The sequence below is a fragment of the Eptatretus burgeri genome, chromosome 7 (assembly GCF_056783735.1).
Source record: "Eptatretus burgeri isolate ZD-2024b chromosome 7, Ebu_testis_v1, whole genome shotgun sequence".
In the NCBI taxonomy this organism is placed as follows: Eukaryota; Metazoa; Chordata; class Myxini; order Myxiniformes; family Myxinidae; genus Eptatretus; species Eptatretus burgeri.
Genome location: NC_140967.1, coordinates 74,954,173 through 74,972,774, shown reverse-complemented (window position 1 = coordinate 74,972,774; position 18,602 = coordinate 74,954,173). Strand labels below are relative to the sequence as shown.

The window sequence follows — 18,602 nt, the reverse complement described above, 5'->3', positions numbered from 1 at the left end:
TTCCCAACAATATATATCAAGCAGCAGCTGCGGCTGTGTGCGCGCTGCTTGCTTCCGGCACATCTCTCCCTTCATTTCTAATAATCTCTCAATCCGCATTTCATTATTTTACTCGAATGAAGGGTAATACTTGAAATTTCCTAAGATTTTAAACCTACACTTTCTCAACTCCTGTTTGGAAAAATCCATTGTTCCATAATAGTATGCATCTGTATTAAAATGTCATATTACTGTATTACCTGCATTCTTATATGGATCAAACAAATTCGTTATTTACAGGTTTTTGAAGTCTACACACTGTTTTAATTGTTGTTATTCAAGTAAAAAAATATCACATTATTGAATCAAAAATATCAAGAAACAGTACAGCACAATATACTGTTGTAATATAATTGGGGAAGAATAATAATGGCAAATACCTCAGCATTTAAATTTGTTCATCGTGTAGAAAATGTTCCCTGTACAGCAACCACAGCAAATGGAAAGCAGTGTAACATGGTACCGATGAATATCTGAGAAAACTGACCACCTTCTTCCTGCACTGGCAGAACAATTACCACAGAAAGCGATCCACCAATTAACTAACTAGTGGGTTCCAGTCTTATTACTACAAGGTAAACAGGGACATTGGGTGTTAGGAAATTTGCATAAAGTTGTGCTCCTGAAAAAGGTACCCAAGAAGCCATGGGCCTCCAAAACAGGAAGAAAAGGGAAAGAAAAAGGAAGAAAAAGAGAGAAAAAAAACTTCTCGACACAAAAAAGTTAGGGGGAAGGTTGCAACTTATGAAGGGTATTTAATTACCATGCTTCTTCCAGGTAAATGGCATGAATATGTGCGTGCAGATTTATCAGAACCAATCTCTTCATATATATATATATATATATATATATATATATATATATATATATATATATATATATATATATATATATATATATATATATAATTATGACTGATAAAAAGGACTCACAATGCGGAGAAATTTAAGGGCCAGCAAGCCTTTGCATGTTGCTGATTTAGTGTTCAGGAAGGCTGATTTTGAAAGGCCAGGAATAAATGCACTATTCATGCATAATCACAATCGGCAGCAATGGTTGCATTCTTCATGTTGCCGATATAAACGATATAGATGGTAGTTCACAAAAGTGTTAGCTCAATGGATGGTAAAAGGAGCAAAAAAGAGCGATGGTTTCAAAAAAACATCCGCATTATGCATTTCTTCCTTTGACAGTATTGATTAAAAATAAAAGGGAATTTCAAACTTTCATCAGTAATCTCATTCTTTGAGCTGCAGCCTGTAAACTATTGTGGTTATTTCTGCATTGCAGAGGGGTTTGACACCAAAAAGGATGGTTGTTATTGCATTCCCATTGTGGAGGGAGGGGTTAGAAGCAAAATATATTAATAGTTGGAATAGCGCCATTGCCTCTCAAAGGTGATTTCCACAGGTAAGTCAATAGACCATAGGTAGGTCAACCACCTGAACTCAAGATGTCACCACTGAATGGAAAAAAAAAAGATGACAAACAAACTTAGTCATCCTATCACTGGAAATGATCTTTGACAAGTCCAAAATAATTGAGTTTGAATAATACACTTGACTGTGTAAGCATTACAAACACAATCTGTAAATGATCCTCCATCCCGTTCCATGTAAGCAGCTGCACAAACGAGTGCTGAGGATATAGAATTATGTTAATTTCATCAAAGGTGACGATGTTAAAGTTCTCACAGGAATTAAAGCTCACGAGGAACAGCTGGTAAGGAAGGCAGCTGCCACGGATTATTATAAAGAAGTGACAGCACTCAGGAAGCACTCATGAAAATGTCAACTGGAACTGGGAACAGCAAAGTGAACCAGTTTAAATGCCTTCAGTTTTGGGCCTGAGCTCAGCAGGTTACCTGGTCACACCTTTAGCATCCAAAGCCTTCCCAGCCAAGCCCCGTTACTCCTTTATTAGTCTATCATTGATCGACCCAATGACAGTCATGGACTTGGACCAATTCATATACTTTATAATAATAATAACATATACATGTATACATATGTATATATACATATGTATACATATGTATACATATATAAACATATATATATATATATATAAATATATATTTCATATATATATGTATATATTTTTCCATATATATAAAAAATATATACATACACACAGATATATATATATATATATATATATATATATATATATATATATATATATATATATATATATATATATATATATATATATATATATATTATATATTAAACAGCAAATGACATTGTACACTGTTGGAGATACAAATACATTTTGAGAGAGAGAGATCGAGAGGGAGAGAGGGAGATGGAGAGATGGACAATTCCTGGGGCATTTCAATAAACGCTAACCTTTTATTTTTCAACACATGAGTAGCTTGTATATGTAACTTTTTTCGGAATCATGTGAACTTCGACATTAAAAAATAAAAATAATTTAGCATTTCTTGAACTGTGCGCATCTCATTTCAAAATCATTGTGAACACCACCCATATAGCCAAATCATGCACAGAAAATGATAACACATCGATAGAATGAATGAATACATAACCGTTTGGTCTTTTGTCTGAACACGAAGTCCATATGAAATTACCATCAAAGTCTGCCAAACCAGAGCATCATATGTGTGACGAAGCAAACAAAGCAGTGAAAGTACAATTATATGTGAATATTTAATTTTGAAAAAACGATTTTGGAATGCAAATCATTGGTTTTAGAGATCAGTTTGTTGTTGACGTACAAGAAGGGCAGCAAAAGTATTTTGCAAGAAAAGTTTTCCCTAACATACGCTGTCCATCAAAAATACCACGTTTCCAAAAACAGCAGAGGAAAGAAGCACAAACTGTGCAAATTTGTTGTATGTTGTGTTGAAAGGTGGGCACAGAGTGCAATTACTGTAGTTGCAATCAGAAGTAGACAGTCACATCCAATATTACTTGTATATAGCTATCGTGCCAAAATAAAATTGGAAATGCCCACATTGCGAACTCATTCATGGATGTGGGGAGTTAGAGTTTGAGACAATAAAGGTCCTCAAATTGACTCACATTGGAGCATTGTGATGCGAAAGAAGGAACACGCGTGGCGATCCATCATCAAAACATGATGTCCGTCCGTCGCTCTGCACCGAGATGGCTGGGTAGAGGTGCGATTGAGATTATCTTCTGCTTCCAGCCGGTCGTGCAGTGATCGAATAGGCAAAATTCATGAAGATTTGATGATAGATATTGGCAACATCTTGCTGCATCATCTGATATATATATATATATATATATATATATATATATATATATATATATATATATATATATATATATATATATATATATATATATACACACATGCACACATACACACACACAAATGGAATTATCAGGGAAATAATAAATTTTGTCCTCCAATCGGCCACATCCTGACATCGTCTGTTTTCTCTCATGCAGATCGATGTTATACGTGTAGATTGAGATGTCTCGAATGTGGAGAGATGCATTCAGCATCTCTTCACAAGAAAAGAAACAATCTCAAGATGTGGTCAATCAGAAAAGTTATTATTTTCACTTTGTGTGTGTGCGCATGTGCGGTGCGTGTATATGTATATGTATATATATATGTATATATATATATATATATATATATATATATATATATATATATATATATATATATATATGTATATGTATATATATATGTACCAGACCATGCTCATTTAGTGAGAAAGGAACATCAAAACTTTACTTTTGCAACTCGTATATGGTTTAAGATGCTCAGATGTTACCTGTGCACACCTGGGATGACACGGATGGTGACACAACTTAAAGGCTAAATGGTGAAATTTGTTCGCTCGTGCTCTCTCGAGCAAATTGCGCTCCAAGCCGCGGTACTTGCTTCAGAAATAAACAAACACCTTCCGGCTGCCGAACTTCAACACTTTCACGTTGTGGCCGCACGCATAAAGTAAAAGCGATTAAAGACACAAACACTTGGCACCTTGGCGCTTCCCTTCGCGTGCAGGCGTTTTCTGGCCACGTTAGCGTCGCGATCGCCGCGAGACGTCGAGTAAACACGGACAGCGAATTGCGCACTTGATCTGCGCGGTGCCCGAACTTGGCAGCGCGCGGAACTGCGGTGGTGCGTCTTACGTTTGATCTGTCGCGGGTTGCTCTGCTTTCTCCTGGACATTCCGGACGTTTCTTCCGAGCAGTGTGCCCTGCGGCAGGCCGCCCCGGGCAGTCTGCTGGCGAGCCTCCGGCTCGGCGCGCTTCGCTTGGACGGGAGGAGGGAGGAGGCGTCGGGAGCGGCAGGAGAGAAGAGCGAGTCGACAGCAGGGGGGCGCTCCGTGGGGATGCGACGCTTCCGTGGGGAGGGTGAGTTGGGCGGGATTGATTCTGACGCCACGAGAAGGGACGGGCCACAGACGATCAGTGGAGTCTCTCTTCACACACTTTCCTGGTCTCGGGGCACACTCTTCGCGCCAGATCCAGTACGGGAGCCGGTCGACCCACGGAGCCCAAAGCTCCGCTTTTTTTGAGTGGCTGAGGTGCTTCCCGCGTGTCTGCTGCGCCCAGCTGCCCTCCCCTTGCTTGCCTGCATGCGGTCAAGTCAAGTGCCTTCGCAACTGATTGTCATGATTTTTGGGAAAACATGTACTCGCTGCCATCTCGATGCATCAAATCAAACGCATGAGTGACGTCGGATGAAAGGGAATGTACTGAGAAAGATTTTTAACACGTTGAGCAATTGTTGCAGCACAGGAGCACACACTAATTGAATCCACTGTTGTACTGTTCGGATACTGTGATCAGATGTAATATGCAAAGGGCACTTAGAATCTTCTATATCTCCAAAACATTCCTACTCTGGATGCGTGCAGTGAATGTTTAACACAAGTGTGCGCAGAGAGGACAACGGTGCGTTTGTTCACGGCGGTGGGAAAAGGTTAAAGTCCGATTCGAAAAATCATTGACAGAATGCGCAAGCCCTGCTGCCTGGTGTGCTTCCCCTGATCTCCATAAAAGTTCAAAGGTAAAGGTGTGTCTCGTGACCGAAGACGTGTGGGTTGTTCAAGGCGCGTAACTGAAAACCATTGATTATGATAAAAAGTCTGTTTTCTCAAACACATTCATTTACAGGTGCAATGCCATTGCACAGTTTGTGAGGCTACATGTACACGGCAAAAGTATTGGAGCAAAATGACAGGTTAATATAATGTGTCTGCAGTAAATGCAAAGGATGTTTTCCAGAAAATGCTGCTGGTCAACATTTGATACAATCATCTAATTTTCTTCTGCCAAAGAGATACTCGGACCTTTTTTTTGTCAGACTTCTGCAAGGGCATTGAGAAAGTCATCAGAACAAGACACTCAGACTAGTGTACATACCTCATCGATGCACCAAACTCTTTACAGAGCTCCAGAGCATCTGTGCTCCTGAAGGAGTTTATTGGCAAGGGTTATGCTTGGTGGTTTTCCATTGTCTTCCCAGCAGGCAGTCGGGGTAGGAAGTTATAATTTGTTTCCGGGGGGGGCTGGGGGGGCGATAACTCACCTACTCTTCATGAGACACTGAGGGATCATTGACATCCACCAACGACCAGTGCAGGCAGATGCGTCCTTCAGTTTAACGTCCATCCGAGTCACAGCGCACACATTGATATATTGTCCGACATGCGAAACATCTGGATGACAGTTTATAGCTGGGTCGAGATTTGAGCCCAGGCTAGACAGCTTATAGTGCGCGTAATTCTTGGCCATATCTTGTACATATAAGTAATCAACTATTTTTCTTCTTTCTGAAGATACATATGTATTGAAAAATACAAATAGTTGAGACATTCTTTTCAAGGACTATAATTGTATCTCATTTATCAAACTTTTTTTTTTTTTAACAGTCTGCTGATTAAATATAAAAGTTATTTCAATGTATTTCAGCTACCGATGCGTTTAATCAGCACATATAAAAACAAGTTACAGATTGTGTTTCATGCTCAATCAGGTTTTATATATATATATATATATATATATATATATATATATATATATATATATATATATATATATATATATATATATATTCATTAGCATTGAATGGTGGTTGTGAGGTGCGCTTGCAAGGCAAAGGGAAAAGAAACCGACACAACTCGGTGCCAAGTTCACCAGTATGTATTAAAAAATAAACTTTGAACAGACAATCATACATTTCATATCGATGTAAACTGAAAAACGGCAAGTATAACTTCATTTTTTTCCTTTTTTTTTTTTTTACAAACTATATGATATAAACAAAACAAAGTAGGATGCACCATTGACGCAATAAACCTCTCATAAGAGGGTGAGCTCTCCGTTGATTAATTAGAGATCGCACAAAACTGCGAAGAGATCAATATATCCTCAAACATAATTCTGCAAGGAACTGAATTTCCCATTGCTTCATTGCTATTGAGAATAAAAAACACATAACAATTGAAGAGTTGCTTCGAAAACGGTTAGCAAGTATTATTAATTGTATTTACAAACAGACAGTGTGTTCAAAAATTCATAATCATGTAAATTACAAACATGTGAATGAAATATACAATAGACAACATATGTTCGGCACATACACAAGTACAGCGCTAGAATTCAACACATTATGAATCTCCATTTGAAATGCGCTTTGGGGCAAAGCATTACTTCTTCCTGAAGGCAGCACCAGAAAAAAAAAAAAGATCTCGTCCAAACGAAATCCGAGCACCGTGGTGAATGCAAGTTACATCAGTGCACATCAGCGTTTACCTGCACTGTATTTACAGCAGTTGTTTTCTGCAAAAGTCAATTGAAAAAGGATGTTCCCCAAAAGTGTAGTTCAATGGAAACTCAACCGGCAGTGCATTGCTCAGTTGGTATCTGAACAAATATGGCACGTGAGGATCATCACGGCCGTGGAGATTTCTACGAAGGCTCTTTCTTCCGAGGAATTTTAAAAGCAGTGTTTTTCTGCCCAAACAGCTCTCTGAGGACAGAATTTTGGATCTGGGCATTTTGGTTTGGGCGACAAGGAGAAATTCCTGGAACAGATGTTGAGGAACTCAAAACACCTTCAGGCAGGCCTGGTCTTGTCCCAGGCTGTCTCATTGTCCGGGCTCCTTTGTCCTTCCCTGCAGTTGGATGAATCTGCTTCCCTCCTGAAAAGCGCTTTGAGGTGTCTTTGCCTATTTTTCTTATGTCTTTACTGTCCTTCCTTGGAATTATTTCCACTTTTTCTCCAGAAAGCTGCAAGTGCCATGAGGCCTTTTTCTGGTTGTGCAAAATGTTTGTCTTGGTCGCATTTAAGTCTTGTGCTTTTTTTCCCCTCTGATGATGCCGATCAAATTCACCTGGATGGTGGATCACAGAAGGACTTTCAATACATTTTCTTTTCACCTTGTTTTTCATCGATTGACTAAAAGCTGAAGTTTTTTCATCTAATCTCTTCTGCATGAGAGAATATTTCCTTTTTCTGTGGTCTGATGTACATTTTTGCACACATCCCGAGTTGTTATCTTTTGTTATTTCTATCCCACTGGAAGAAGCTTTTACATCTTCCAACGGTTTTCCTTGGGAAGATTTTCTTTTGCTTGTTGTTTTTCCTCTTTGTTCTTCTCTATGCATTCCGAGATTTGTCGCACAAACTCTAGTTCCTGCCTTGAAAGGGATTTTTGCCGACATGTGTGCTGCGCTTTTGCTGTTTAGATTTTGGGGACACGAAACTTGGGAAGAGCATTGTAAAGTCGTTTTTGAGCATTTCCCAACAGGACTTTCATTTCCACTCTCTTTTGGGCCCCTTCGTTTTTCTGTAGCACTTTGCTCATTTCCAACATCACATCTTAATTCAACACCACACGTCTTAAGTTTTTTGCTTGGTTGTGCATGATATTCTAAAGGTGGTGGCCGTTTGGCTCTCCAAAACTTTACCATGCTTCTTCCAATGTCAGGATGCTTTTCCATGTGTCGTTCATATTGCTCCTTTTTGTAAAATGTATAGTTGCAACTTCTGCAAATGAAAGACTTTTTGATGATATGCATTACATCGGCACACTGTTCACAGTTGTACACAGTGATGCTTCGCAAATGTAGTTCTTCTGCTGCACCATGAGATGACAACAGGTGTACTTTCAGTTCACCTTGGTCAAGGCTGGCATATGGACATTTCTGGCAGAGAAAAACCTTCTGGGTGCTGTGAACAACCAAGTGCCTCTGGAGCTTGAAGGGTTTAGGAAATGCCTTTCCACAGTGGTGGCACATGCGAGAAAGATTTTTGTCATCATAGTTCGGCTTCTCTTCATCCATGGGGAAGTCATATGGTGAAGTCTCAATAGGCTGAAGCTCCTTATTACGTGACTGACTCCTTTCTTTGCTGTTTTGGAAGTTTGCTGGTGCATGAAGAAGAGTCTGTGTTTCAGGCTCTTCAATGATACCGGTTGAGAGGGCTACCTTTTGAACACACAGTTCCTGCTCAAAATCAACCTTTGACTCATTCAATTGTCGGGCTGTCAAGCAGTCTTTATAGGGACTTTCAAAGCTACAGAATTGGGAAGCATGTTCTTCAAGATGTTTGTTATACAGCCACACACTTTGGAAGAACTTGTGACACATGCCACATGTCCAAGCAATGAGCTGCCCCTTACCATGCTTGCAGAGCAGATGACCATGCAGTTGCCCCTCAGAGCTAAACCGGCGTTGTGCACACAGGTGGCACGTGTGGGGAGTCAGAACCTTTGTGTAGGATCTTATGGGCTCCTTGATCTTGTCCTGCAGCAAAACAGGGTGAAAGCATGTTGTTTCCTTGTTTATTTTGATAAACGCGGTCTTAGATGATTCCTCATTTTGCCTCAAAGCTTTTTGTTCTTTGCCCTTTAAATCCACATGCTCTTCCCCACATGTCAACTGCGGGATCGTCTGAAATGTTTTCTGCGCATTTTTCATCCTCTTTTTCACATTACCACGAAAGTCTCCTTTGCCTATATTGCTCTGGCACCTTGCTACATTGTCCATTTTAATAGTGCATTCCTTTGCTTCATGCCTGTAAGTGAGTGCCTCATCATCCATCATTGTGTTGCCAATAATAAACTCTGATTCGGCACCCTGCTTTGCCAGCACCGTTTCAATTAACACATTTTCGCCCTCCTTATGTCGCTCCCATGTTTGGCTTGTTCTATCACTGGGAGCTGAGGGACTGAGCTGCTCATCTTTCTGACGGCTGTGCTCACCTGCAGCTATCGTGGCGCCAGGACCATAATCCCCATTGCAAGAAGCCGCAGGGGCTTGTTTTTCAAGGGAAACAAAGGAGAAATGGTCGTTCTTGTTATGAGATCTGCTCAGATTGTCCTTCTGCTGATAGATCACTGCAGTGCCAACGGTATCATTCTCAGTGCAGTGATGCACTGCCTTTCGGCACCTCTTTCTTTTCCTCATGCTGCCCTGTTTGGCTGCTGGAGATGCAGAGGCAGAGGAAATTTCTGAAACAGAAGTTGTTCTCTTTGAAAGAACAGTGGCATGTGGGATACACCTTTGTTTTTGAACTCCGTCCACATTTTCATGATTAGCTTTCTGTTTCTTTTTACTTTCCCCATTTGTAAGTGAAAACTTTGCTTTGTTGCATCTTCTTTGGGAAATTTTATTTTTTAATACATTTGAAGCAGACAGTTCTTTCTCCAGAGCTTTTCTACAAATCAGTGCAGCCCAACCTTGGCTGCAGTAATTTATTGGGAGTAATCCCTTGGTTTGGCTTTGAAAATTAATCTGATTGACACGACCAGGATAGCTTGTGCTACAAGTGCGTAAAACATTTAGTGCATGAAGAAATTGTCCAAAGCCGATGTTCATTCGTTCAAAAGTACACAAAAGCTTCTTGTTTTTCAACACAGAATGTTTCAACGTGTTAAAGGAGGCATTGCCAAAGGTGTTTGCCGAAACACTTGGTCGTTGCTGTGTTCCAGGCATCGCCGAGGCATCAAAATTGCTTTTCTGGTCATTGCTAAGGCCGTGCTTGTGTTGTTGTTTGCTTGACTGTGAGTGTTCTGGATGGCTTATAGCAGAGGGATTGAGCAGGAACAATGTGCTGGTACAGTAATCTATGAGCGCACAGTGATTCATGTCAAAATCTTTGGCTTCGTCGACAGACATGGATCTCACAATCTTGCCCTGACTAGACAATGAGTTTCCTTCACAGCCTGTGTCGACCTCCGCAATGCTCGACTGAGTCACTGAGGCTGATCCTGGACATTGACAAAGAGGCATAGAAACGGCTGATGCTATCTCTTCCTTCATTTCATCTTCTACAGTCTCCTCATCTTTTCTTTCCACAAAAAGATTAATTAATACCAAAGGATTTTCTGAGTGATTAATTACCACTAAGGGATTTTCTAAAGCCCAACTTTCCATTCTGATGCCCAAATCAATTCTATTTCTGAGGTCATTCCTCCTCAGAACATTGAAAGGAGATCTGTTGTGATTAGTTATCTTTTTGTTCCTCCTCAAGCTGAAAGAAAGCAAAAGGGGGATTTTGTAAAAAGAAATGGCAACTGCATTAAAAAACTTTTCCTGGGTGAATATCACACATTCGTTCAGCTTGCAGTTTGATGGTGTGACAAGGTTTTTTGCATTCAAGCACCACTTATTTCTTGTTTCTTTCCTGGTGAATGGTTTATATTGGAGCTGATTCACCACTGCAGGTAAATTGAAGGATGTGAAATTAAGTGGCCTTTTCTGTTTGCACAAATGCTGCAATGCAAAGCACAATTTCTTCCAGGTTAGCCCTCTTCTTTGAAATTTACCCATGATACCAGTCGTGTCCAGCACATTAAAACTGGAAAAGTTTGCACTGTGGGCACCTTCAAACCTATATACAGCATCTCCAGGAATGTCTCCCCATAACTCAAAACCATGGCCAACACTTTCTTTATTTGATGTTGTCTGTGCCATATTACCTGATCTCCAGTCTTCGTCAAAGGCAGAGATGCTCATTCGATCTCCTGGCATTGCATCCTTTATCTGCGCTATCACGTGGATGCAGGTGCTTTTGCAAATGTTGTCTGTTACTTTACCCAGGATTGCATTGTGGTCGGAGGGTTTATGAAAACAGGATGCGGCCAATTGCTTGTGGTCGCTTTTGAATGGCAAGCCAGCTTTGGACGCCTCCAATTGCATGGCCCCATTCCCACGCTTGAAAGCATAAATCCTCTTCCTGCAGTCTGCTAGCCTAGGCAACACCTTTGGTGTGCCAGGCTGTTTAGAACTTGCTCTGGCATCCTGGGCAGTTATCATCGGGTCATTTGACAATGATCGAATAGCCAGGCAATGACTTTCACAGGATCTTTTGGAAAAATATATATGGCAGATTTGTCTTCGGTTGAAGGTAGGATTAAAATGATATGCTTCCCGTTCATCATTGCTAGTGGGGAAATAATTCCGAAAATTATGTTTAATGTGAAATGCTTTTTGTGCATTATCAAGTCCCAGCAAATGCTTGCTGGAAATACATGTATGATGAGTTTCTGAAATTGCTACAAGCTGCAATGCTGGACAAATCACTCTTTCCTTTCTTTTAATAATCCTAGAATTGGATGGCTGCAAAAAAACATTAAGTTCAAACTGCTTTGCATTGCTCCACTGATCACTGCCTTGATCTTGGCCAAGCTTAGAAAGCAGATGGCCTACAGGATTGCATTCTGTTGGTATTAGCTTGTTTTCAGAATTGATATCTTGCAAGTATTCAGCTTGTGATATTTGCATTGGCACCTTTGGAACGTAATCAAGTTCTTCATTTTGGCTGACAGCTATCATTGTCTCTCGAATGCTGTTTGGCTTGTGTGCTTTGACAAAATGATGAGATGGGCTTTTGACATGTGAAAAATATGGGGTAAAGGAACATAATTGTGAAGGATCTTGAGCATCGTTCTCAATGGCCATGGCAGTTCCTGTTCTGTATTGATTTGTTGCTGCAAAATCACATCGCATTTTCTTGTTTCTCTGAAGCCCTTTGGCATCAAAGGCTATGCATTCAACAAAGTCCGATGTCCATGCAGACTCTTCAGTTTGCTCAACGAGATCCTGTGTTTGTTCTGCACTCTGATGCAGATATATCTCATCATTGTTTGCCATGCTTGGATCCATATCAGTTTGTGCATCAAGCGAGGAAGGATACGGATCTGCGTCTACCATCAAAGGTAAATATCTTTGCAAAAAATCATTATTAATGACATTCTGTTGCGATTTACTTGGCATCTGTACCCCTTTCCTCATCTCATCTGCAGGATTGTCGTTTGCTGACAGCTCTGAAAGTGCGTTGTCAGATGAATGAACAATGTTACTGGGAGTTAAAACAGACCACCCGTTTGATCCCTGCACTGCAGTCTGATGTGCTTCGGTTTCATTTTCTATCTCGTTGTGGCCACGGTGAAATTGACCCGATGAAGTATTGTCCAACAATTTGCTGATGTCTTCCGGTGTTAGGTTAACATTTTGTGTTGCCTTGGTGTCAAATTCTCTGGGCATTCCTTCATCATGAAAAGCATGCAACACATCAGCGTCTGCATATATTCCTGGCAAAGTGCAAATATCAGTGTCATTTAAAAGTTCATCAGAGATAGGTAGCTCTGAGTTTGCGCCTGGAATCTCAAAGTGCTGCATATGAAAACGCATAGCTTTGCAGCCCGTCTTGCACAAGGATGCAGCTGAAGCAGCCTCTTCCCCTTTAAGTAGCATTTTGATTGATGATTGTACAATTTTCTTGCCAGTGGTATATGAAGTTTCATGGATATTGGTCAAGCAGACCGAGTTTCCTGCATCAAAGCATGCAGCAGGCTTCCTGGAACTCTTCATTTTCTGAGCATCATTACATGCTATTTCGCTTTCTAAATGTGATGGGTTGTTATCATTGTAAATGCTGCCCTCTATAGCACGACCAAGGTATTCAGCCTTTTCTAAATCGTGAAAGGCTTTGTCAATTATAGACACACCAACAGCTGGCTCACTGGTCTCATTAGAGATTGTCTTCATGTGACACATGGGATTTGTCAATTCACATTGTTCAAAAAACTCGGATGAAAAATTTGCACAGTTTTCAACAGCTCTTTCTTGATCGAGCACAAGGGAGTTTCTTCCAGGGCTGTCGTAATCCTGCTTGCATCCACCTGACAGCAAAACAGGAGAAAATTCTTGAGCGTGTAAAAACGATGGGTTCCTCTCAGGTGTTGAAATGCATGCACTTTCATTTATGCTTGGTTGCCTGTTTTTGCTTTCCGTTACAGCCTGTGATTTGGACATCTCCAAGGGATATTTCTCGAGGAAATATTCCATAATAGGTGAGTCCAGGAAAAGATCGGGTTGCAGTTTGCAATCTTGAAAGGGATCTGAGACATTAAAGCCTTGCAAATCATCTGGGAGCGATGGGGAGTTTTTATATACAATGGCATCAAGATTTTTGAGATTTTCGTTCAAGTCCAATTCAAATTCAATAGCAAGAGGATTTTTTGCCATTTTAGAAACTGCTACAAAGTTTGCATTTTGACACATCGAGGTATTGCATTGTCTTTCTTTGGCTACTACCACATCTGTGACTTTAGCTCTCTTCTGAAAGCTGTCATCATCTTCTAAAGATGCCACAAGTGAGACATTTGACATGCTCCAATTCTTTAGCTGGCCCAGTTCTTCTATAACCATTTCTGTCTCGTCGTTTGGGTTCTCTTGGAGCATGGAAATATGATTTTCAATTAGTTCATTTGGTCGATTACCGGATATCTCAGGAAAGAGAGTACAGTCAAACTCTGGTATTTGAAGATCTGAAAGCATTTGTTCGGTTTCCGAATTGAGGATTTGCAGTACAGATTCAACCTGCTCTTTCAAAGTATTTTCGTCATCGCTAGATTCACAAGAAAGTTTACCTTGGTCTGTTACTTTGTCATTGCAAACTATCAATTTTTGTGAGAGTCGGTGATCAGTTGGAAGTATATTTTTCGTTGCGTTTTTGCAAAGCGAAGTTGCATTCTTCAGCACTTCCATTGCGGGATTATCTGCAGTGGATACCAATACCCCTTGCTTCAGAACATCTTTGTTTGATGAATAATGCAGTTCAGTGAAATTAACTTGATCATTATCAGGACACTGTTCACGACCACTCGGATTGCTGTCTTCTCTCTCTTGAGGACCTACGAATGTACACTCGTCTAAATTCATCTTTGCAATGCCCATTTTCTTTCCAATCTCTTCAGGCATCACTATTTCTTCAGCAAAGGAGTGGTGTCGGCTCATTGCTGCATTCCTGGAAACAGGGGTTTTATCAGGAATATCAGAGCATGCGAATGCGTCTGTGGCCTGAACAGTAGCAGAGGCATTGGGAGTCATTTTCCAGGCGGCACATTTATGCTTCTCCTTGTTGCCAACCTTACTTTGTATGACCCGAGGTGCTGTGCAGCTTTTGCTCATCCAACTATTGTCAGATGCAGGCAGAGCTCCTTGAGAGTGATCATGATCAGAATGAGTGCACTGCTCTCCCCAAAGCAAACTCCCAGCTTTCAAGCACTGCTCTACAGAGTTAGCAACCTTATTGTGTTGGCTTGAATAGTGTGGTGTGCCAGCCATTGAATCTATCGAATCTAATGGAAGTGGAAAGTGGTTTGACTTGCATGCATCAAGGGAAGATGCCTGTTTTTCAGTCGACTGTGCTTCAGCGTCTCGAATTTGTGATTTTTTAAAATGACAAACATCTTCTGCAGCACGTTTATTATGGCTGGTGTCACTGTCACTGTTATCCAGATGTAAAGTCTTAACCCGTTCATTGCAAGGTTTGCAAGCAGATATGTTGGCAGGGCCAGAAACAGCTCTGTGTGGAGGGTGCGCAGAACTTTTGGCTTGCCTTTCAATTTTTTGCCTGAAAAAGTTGAATGGCAAAGGCTGCCCCTCCTCGGAGTCAGAGATAAAATCATACTCAGACTCTGGAACAGACTTACTGTCTGGTACCTTTTTTTTCTGCTTGTTCTGTGACTTAAAAAAAAGGTTTCTCCAACAGGGTGGTCGACTCCAAGTGCTTTTTTTGCTGCATAGGTACTGGGTGAGAAATTGCTTCTTCTCTGAAGCCGAATCATGATCCTCCAGGCGTTCATGTGTTTTGGTGTCAGTTAATAAGTTCTCGACTTTGCATGTCTCCTGTCGACATGGAGAACTGTGATTTTTCAAATTTTGATCCATCTCTTTGCAGATTGGTTTAAAATTTATTGGATGCTTTCCCTGATTTTCCTTTTTCAGATTCACTGACATCTTGGTCCTGTAATGTTTTGATCCTTTTGCTTTTTTGTGCCTGTTTTTGTGTTGCCATTTTCTGTACGATTTTTCATGCACCATCCTATCATAGTGAGGCCTCATGCTCTTCAGCCGGTTCATGTCTTTGCCTTTAGGGGGCTCTACTTGAGCCTGAGGAGCTGTTCTCCAGCAGCTTGCTTTCACAGGAAGAGAAGCAGATGGTGTTCTTGAAAATGGACGGCTCTTCAGTGTTGTCTTTCTTGGAACCATTTCTTCACCTGCAAAGGCTTCCATAAAGGTGCTGTCAATGTCATTTACATCCAGTTGACAGCTTAGATAATTCAAAGCCTCTGTGATCAAGTTGTCAAGTTTTGCATCCTCTATGTCTAAATTACTTGGTACAACATTCGGGACACCTGACACAACCATGGTCGGGACATTTAGTTGCCAACCACTGGCCTCTATATTGTAGTCTGGAAATTCCTCTTTATCTGCCTTCGATGCAGATAAGAGATCGCTAAACGGCATGACCCGTGTATCGTTGTCATTTATTCTGCTGTGAAGAAATTCTGTTGCTTCTGGGCCTGACCTAGGACTATCTGGCAATACTTTTTTCAAACTCGAGGTTATAGAAGTATACGGTAGCATATTTTTCTGCAGGGAGATTGTGGACATGCAGTACTGCTTATGGAGGAGACATGAATCAATGGAGCTGAACTGCTGATCACACTGCTTGCATTTCAAGGAAATGTTTAACTGCTCAAGGCTGGCTTCTCCAAGTGATGTGACTAAAGCTGGGAATGATGGAGATGTGCCAGAGACCTTGGAAGGAAGATTGCAAGAGCCTTCCAAAGGCTGCACAACAGGAGTACCACCACCTACTCGTGGACATTTGGGAATTTCTGGTTTTGAAAAAGGTCCGAGGTATTCTTGTATGAGCTTCATGGGATAAACTTTCTCAGCATCTTCAAAATAATTCTGCCCAGAATTATTTGCTGGGGTGGGTTCTATACCATTGCCCATGTTCATAAACATCTGGCAGGCATTAGGTTGTTTCTCTGTGGCCGTTTTTGATGAAAATGGCGATGTGTCATTATTACTTGCATGATGTATTGATATGGTTGAGGTATGAGGTATGTTTTGGGCTACAGTTGAGTTAAAACTCAAAGAATGCTGGTAACTTGATAAGGTATCTCTGTCTGTATGTACAGGCAATAGCTGTTGCTGGAGAAAATTTGGCTTGGAATCTGGCCGTTGTTGAGGTGTTGCCTTCAGTCGTGATGAAGATTGCTTTTCTGTCTTTCCCCAAAATGAGGGGAAATTCACGTTGTTTTGATAGTCCAGGGCAGTTTCAAGTGGATTGTGCCTTGGCAATGAGCTCGGGAAACCAAAGTTATGTTTTTGCCATGTGCATGATCTATCAGATGTCTCATTAGGTGTTCGGTTAAATGTGTTAGCGGAGCATAATGGCAAAGTATCAGGTCCGTGTGACTGAACAAAATTTTTCTGGTGAGAATGCTGTTGGTAGGAGGTGCACAGCTTTATATTGGATGCGTTATCTGTAGCTGAATGCATTTCACAGTACCTGTGATGTGATTTTGGCTGACACGCTGGCAAGATTACAGAAGAGGTATACACATTGCTCTGTGCTGAAGCAGTTTCACTGAACAAACCCTGTGGGTTGTTTCCCACATTTAGTCTATCATCAAAATCTTCACACAACTTTGCCACCTGGATGTGTGTACTTGGAATGGTAGTGCTGATGCAATTATTATTCTGATTCTTCGAAAACTCTTTGAGATGGCCATTCCGCTCATCGAGGAAGGTCATTGGTGCACCATATGCACTGTAAAGTGGCTTTTGATCACCACATTGCTGCCATTTTGAACATATCCCAGGGCGATCGAGAGTGGATTGAAGAGATGCGGGTGTCGCAAAGTGTGAAGGAGTTTCTTGCTGCAGTAATGATTGCTTTCCAGGTGTGTCCAGTACACAAAATTCATTTGTTTCTTCTGGCAGCAATCTGTAGTCACCATCTGATTCTTGAGATGGGCATGTCTTTTGCTGTGGATAAGCGATGCCAATGGTAAGTCTACTTTTTAATGTTGAAGGATTGAGAACCGATGCCGGGTTCCAATCCCTTTTGTGCATCATCTGTGCTCGTCGAGCACTGAATATTGGCCCGGGACTCCAATCAAATCTTGGGAGGTCGTTTATTCCTTCAGAAACATGACACTTTGGAGGTATAGTGGCCACTGTTGAAACTTTGTAGGCTTGAGAACCCATCTGTGGCCTTATAATCGCCTCTCTTTGGAAATGTAGAGTTTGGTTCTTTACCTTTTCGTTTTGCAATAAGCAGGCAGGTACCTTTGTAACAGAAGCTCCATCCTGAGTAGTGCTTGTGCCTTTCTCTTCGACAAAACATACATGCTGCAGATGATCTGTCATTCTTAACAGCACCGCACGCAGACAGGCAGCTCATGTCAAATGAGAGGACATTAAACAACTGTCGCGCTTGTGCGGTAGTTCATGACTTCTGCATTATCTGTGTCATGTAATTGAAGAGAACAGTGAGAGCTCAAAGGCATGGATGATGTTATCCACTTTTGTATCCTGGTTTCAAAGTTTGATAACAAACCTGCAACAGAGAAAAACAAGTGCAAAAAATTGCATCAAAATATATTTGGGACCAAATCACTTCATATGTTTGTTTATATAAAAAGAAATAAATATACGAGCTGAAATCTGAAATACCGTTCCATGCCAGGGAAGGTCTGAGTATGTCGGGGTGGGGGGGGGGAGTGGGTGGGATCGAGGGGGATGTGGAGGGGGGTAGAAAGTGGAGTTTGGAAGATACCTAGTTGCCCAGGTGAACCTGAGTTTGGGGGTGAGGATGGAAATTGGTGGGGTTGTTGGAGGCTTGGTTGATAGGGTAAGGGAAGTGAAAAGTGCAAAAACATTTTAAAGGAATGGACGCACTTGATACCAATTTGGAACCCCGTGGATCGCAGGGTGTGGCCGGTGTATCAAAACACACACACAAACACACACACACACACCTGGGTAACCATTTGTAAAATAGAGCAGCAAAGTCAAAACGTGGTGAAGAGTAGGAAATTGTTTTGAATTACACGTATCGCAATGAGAATATATATATATATATATATATATATATATATATATATATATATATATATATATATATATATATATATATATATATATATATATATATATATATATATATATATATATATATACACACACACATCTACATATTTTAAATATATATATATATATATATATATATAC

General features: G+C 40.8%; 2 protein-coding genes and 1 long non-coding RNA gene across 8 annotated transcripts in view; 1 reads left to right on the top strand and 2 right to left on the bottom strand.

The window, feature by feature from the left end:
* LOC147023559 (zinc finger protein ZFPM2-like) overlaps positions 1-4,435 on the bottom strand; it is a 295,685-nt gene extending 291,250 nt beyond the window's left edge. For 4 of the 5 annotated variants that reach the window (XM_085889053.1, XM_085889051.1, XM_085889052.1 and 1 more), the window contains exon 1: positions 4,179-4,435. Coding sequence is in view for 3 of the 5 variants with exons in the window: in XM_085889051.1 (XP_085745177.1) it covers positions 4,179-4,218 (40 nt within the window). In the remaining 2 variants the exon portion in view is untranslated. Of the gene's footprint in view, positions 1-4,026 lie in introns of all 5 variants that reach the window. The other variant, XM_085889054.1, reaches the window with a different exon arrangement.
* Positions 4,436-4,448: 13 nt separating this feature from the next.
* LOC147023558 (uncharacterized) overlaps positions 4,449-18,602 on the top strand; it is a 51,634-nt gene continuing 37,480 nt past the window's right edge. The window contains exon 1 of the long non-coding RNA XR_015060285.1: positions 4,449-5,061. This is a non-coding gene — a long non-coding RNA (uncharacterized LOC147023558). The remainder of the gene's footprint in view (positions 5,062-18,602) is intronic.
* The window catches only part of LOC147023556 (uncharacterized), a 188,099-nt gene continuing 175,678 nt past the window's right edge, over positions 6,182-18,602 (bottom strand). For both annotated transcript variants that reach the window (XM_085889048.1, XM_085889049.1), the window contains one exon: positions 6,182-17,928. In XM_085889048.1, coding sequence (XP_085745174.1) covers positions 6,966-17,738 — 10,773 coding nt within the window. In that variant the 5' untranslated portion in view covers positions 17,739-17,928 and the 3' untranslated portion in view covers positions 6,182-6,965. The remainder of the gene's footprint in view (positions 17,929-18,602) is intronic.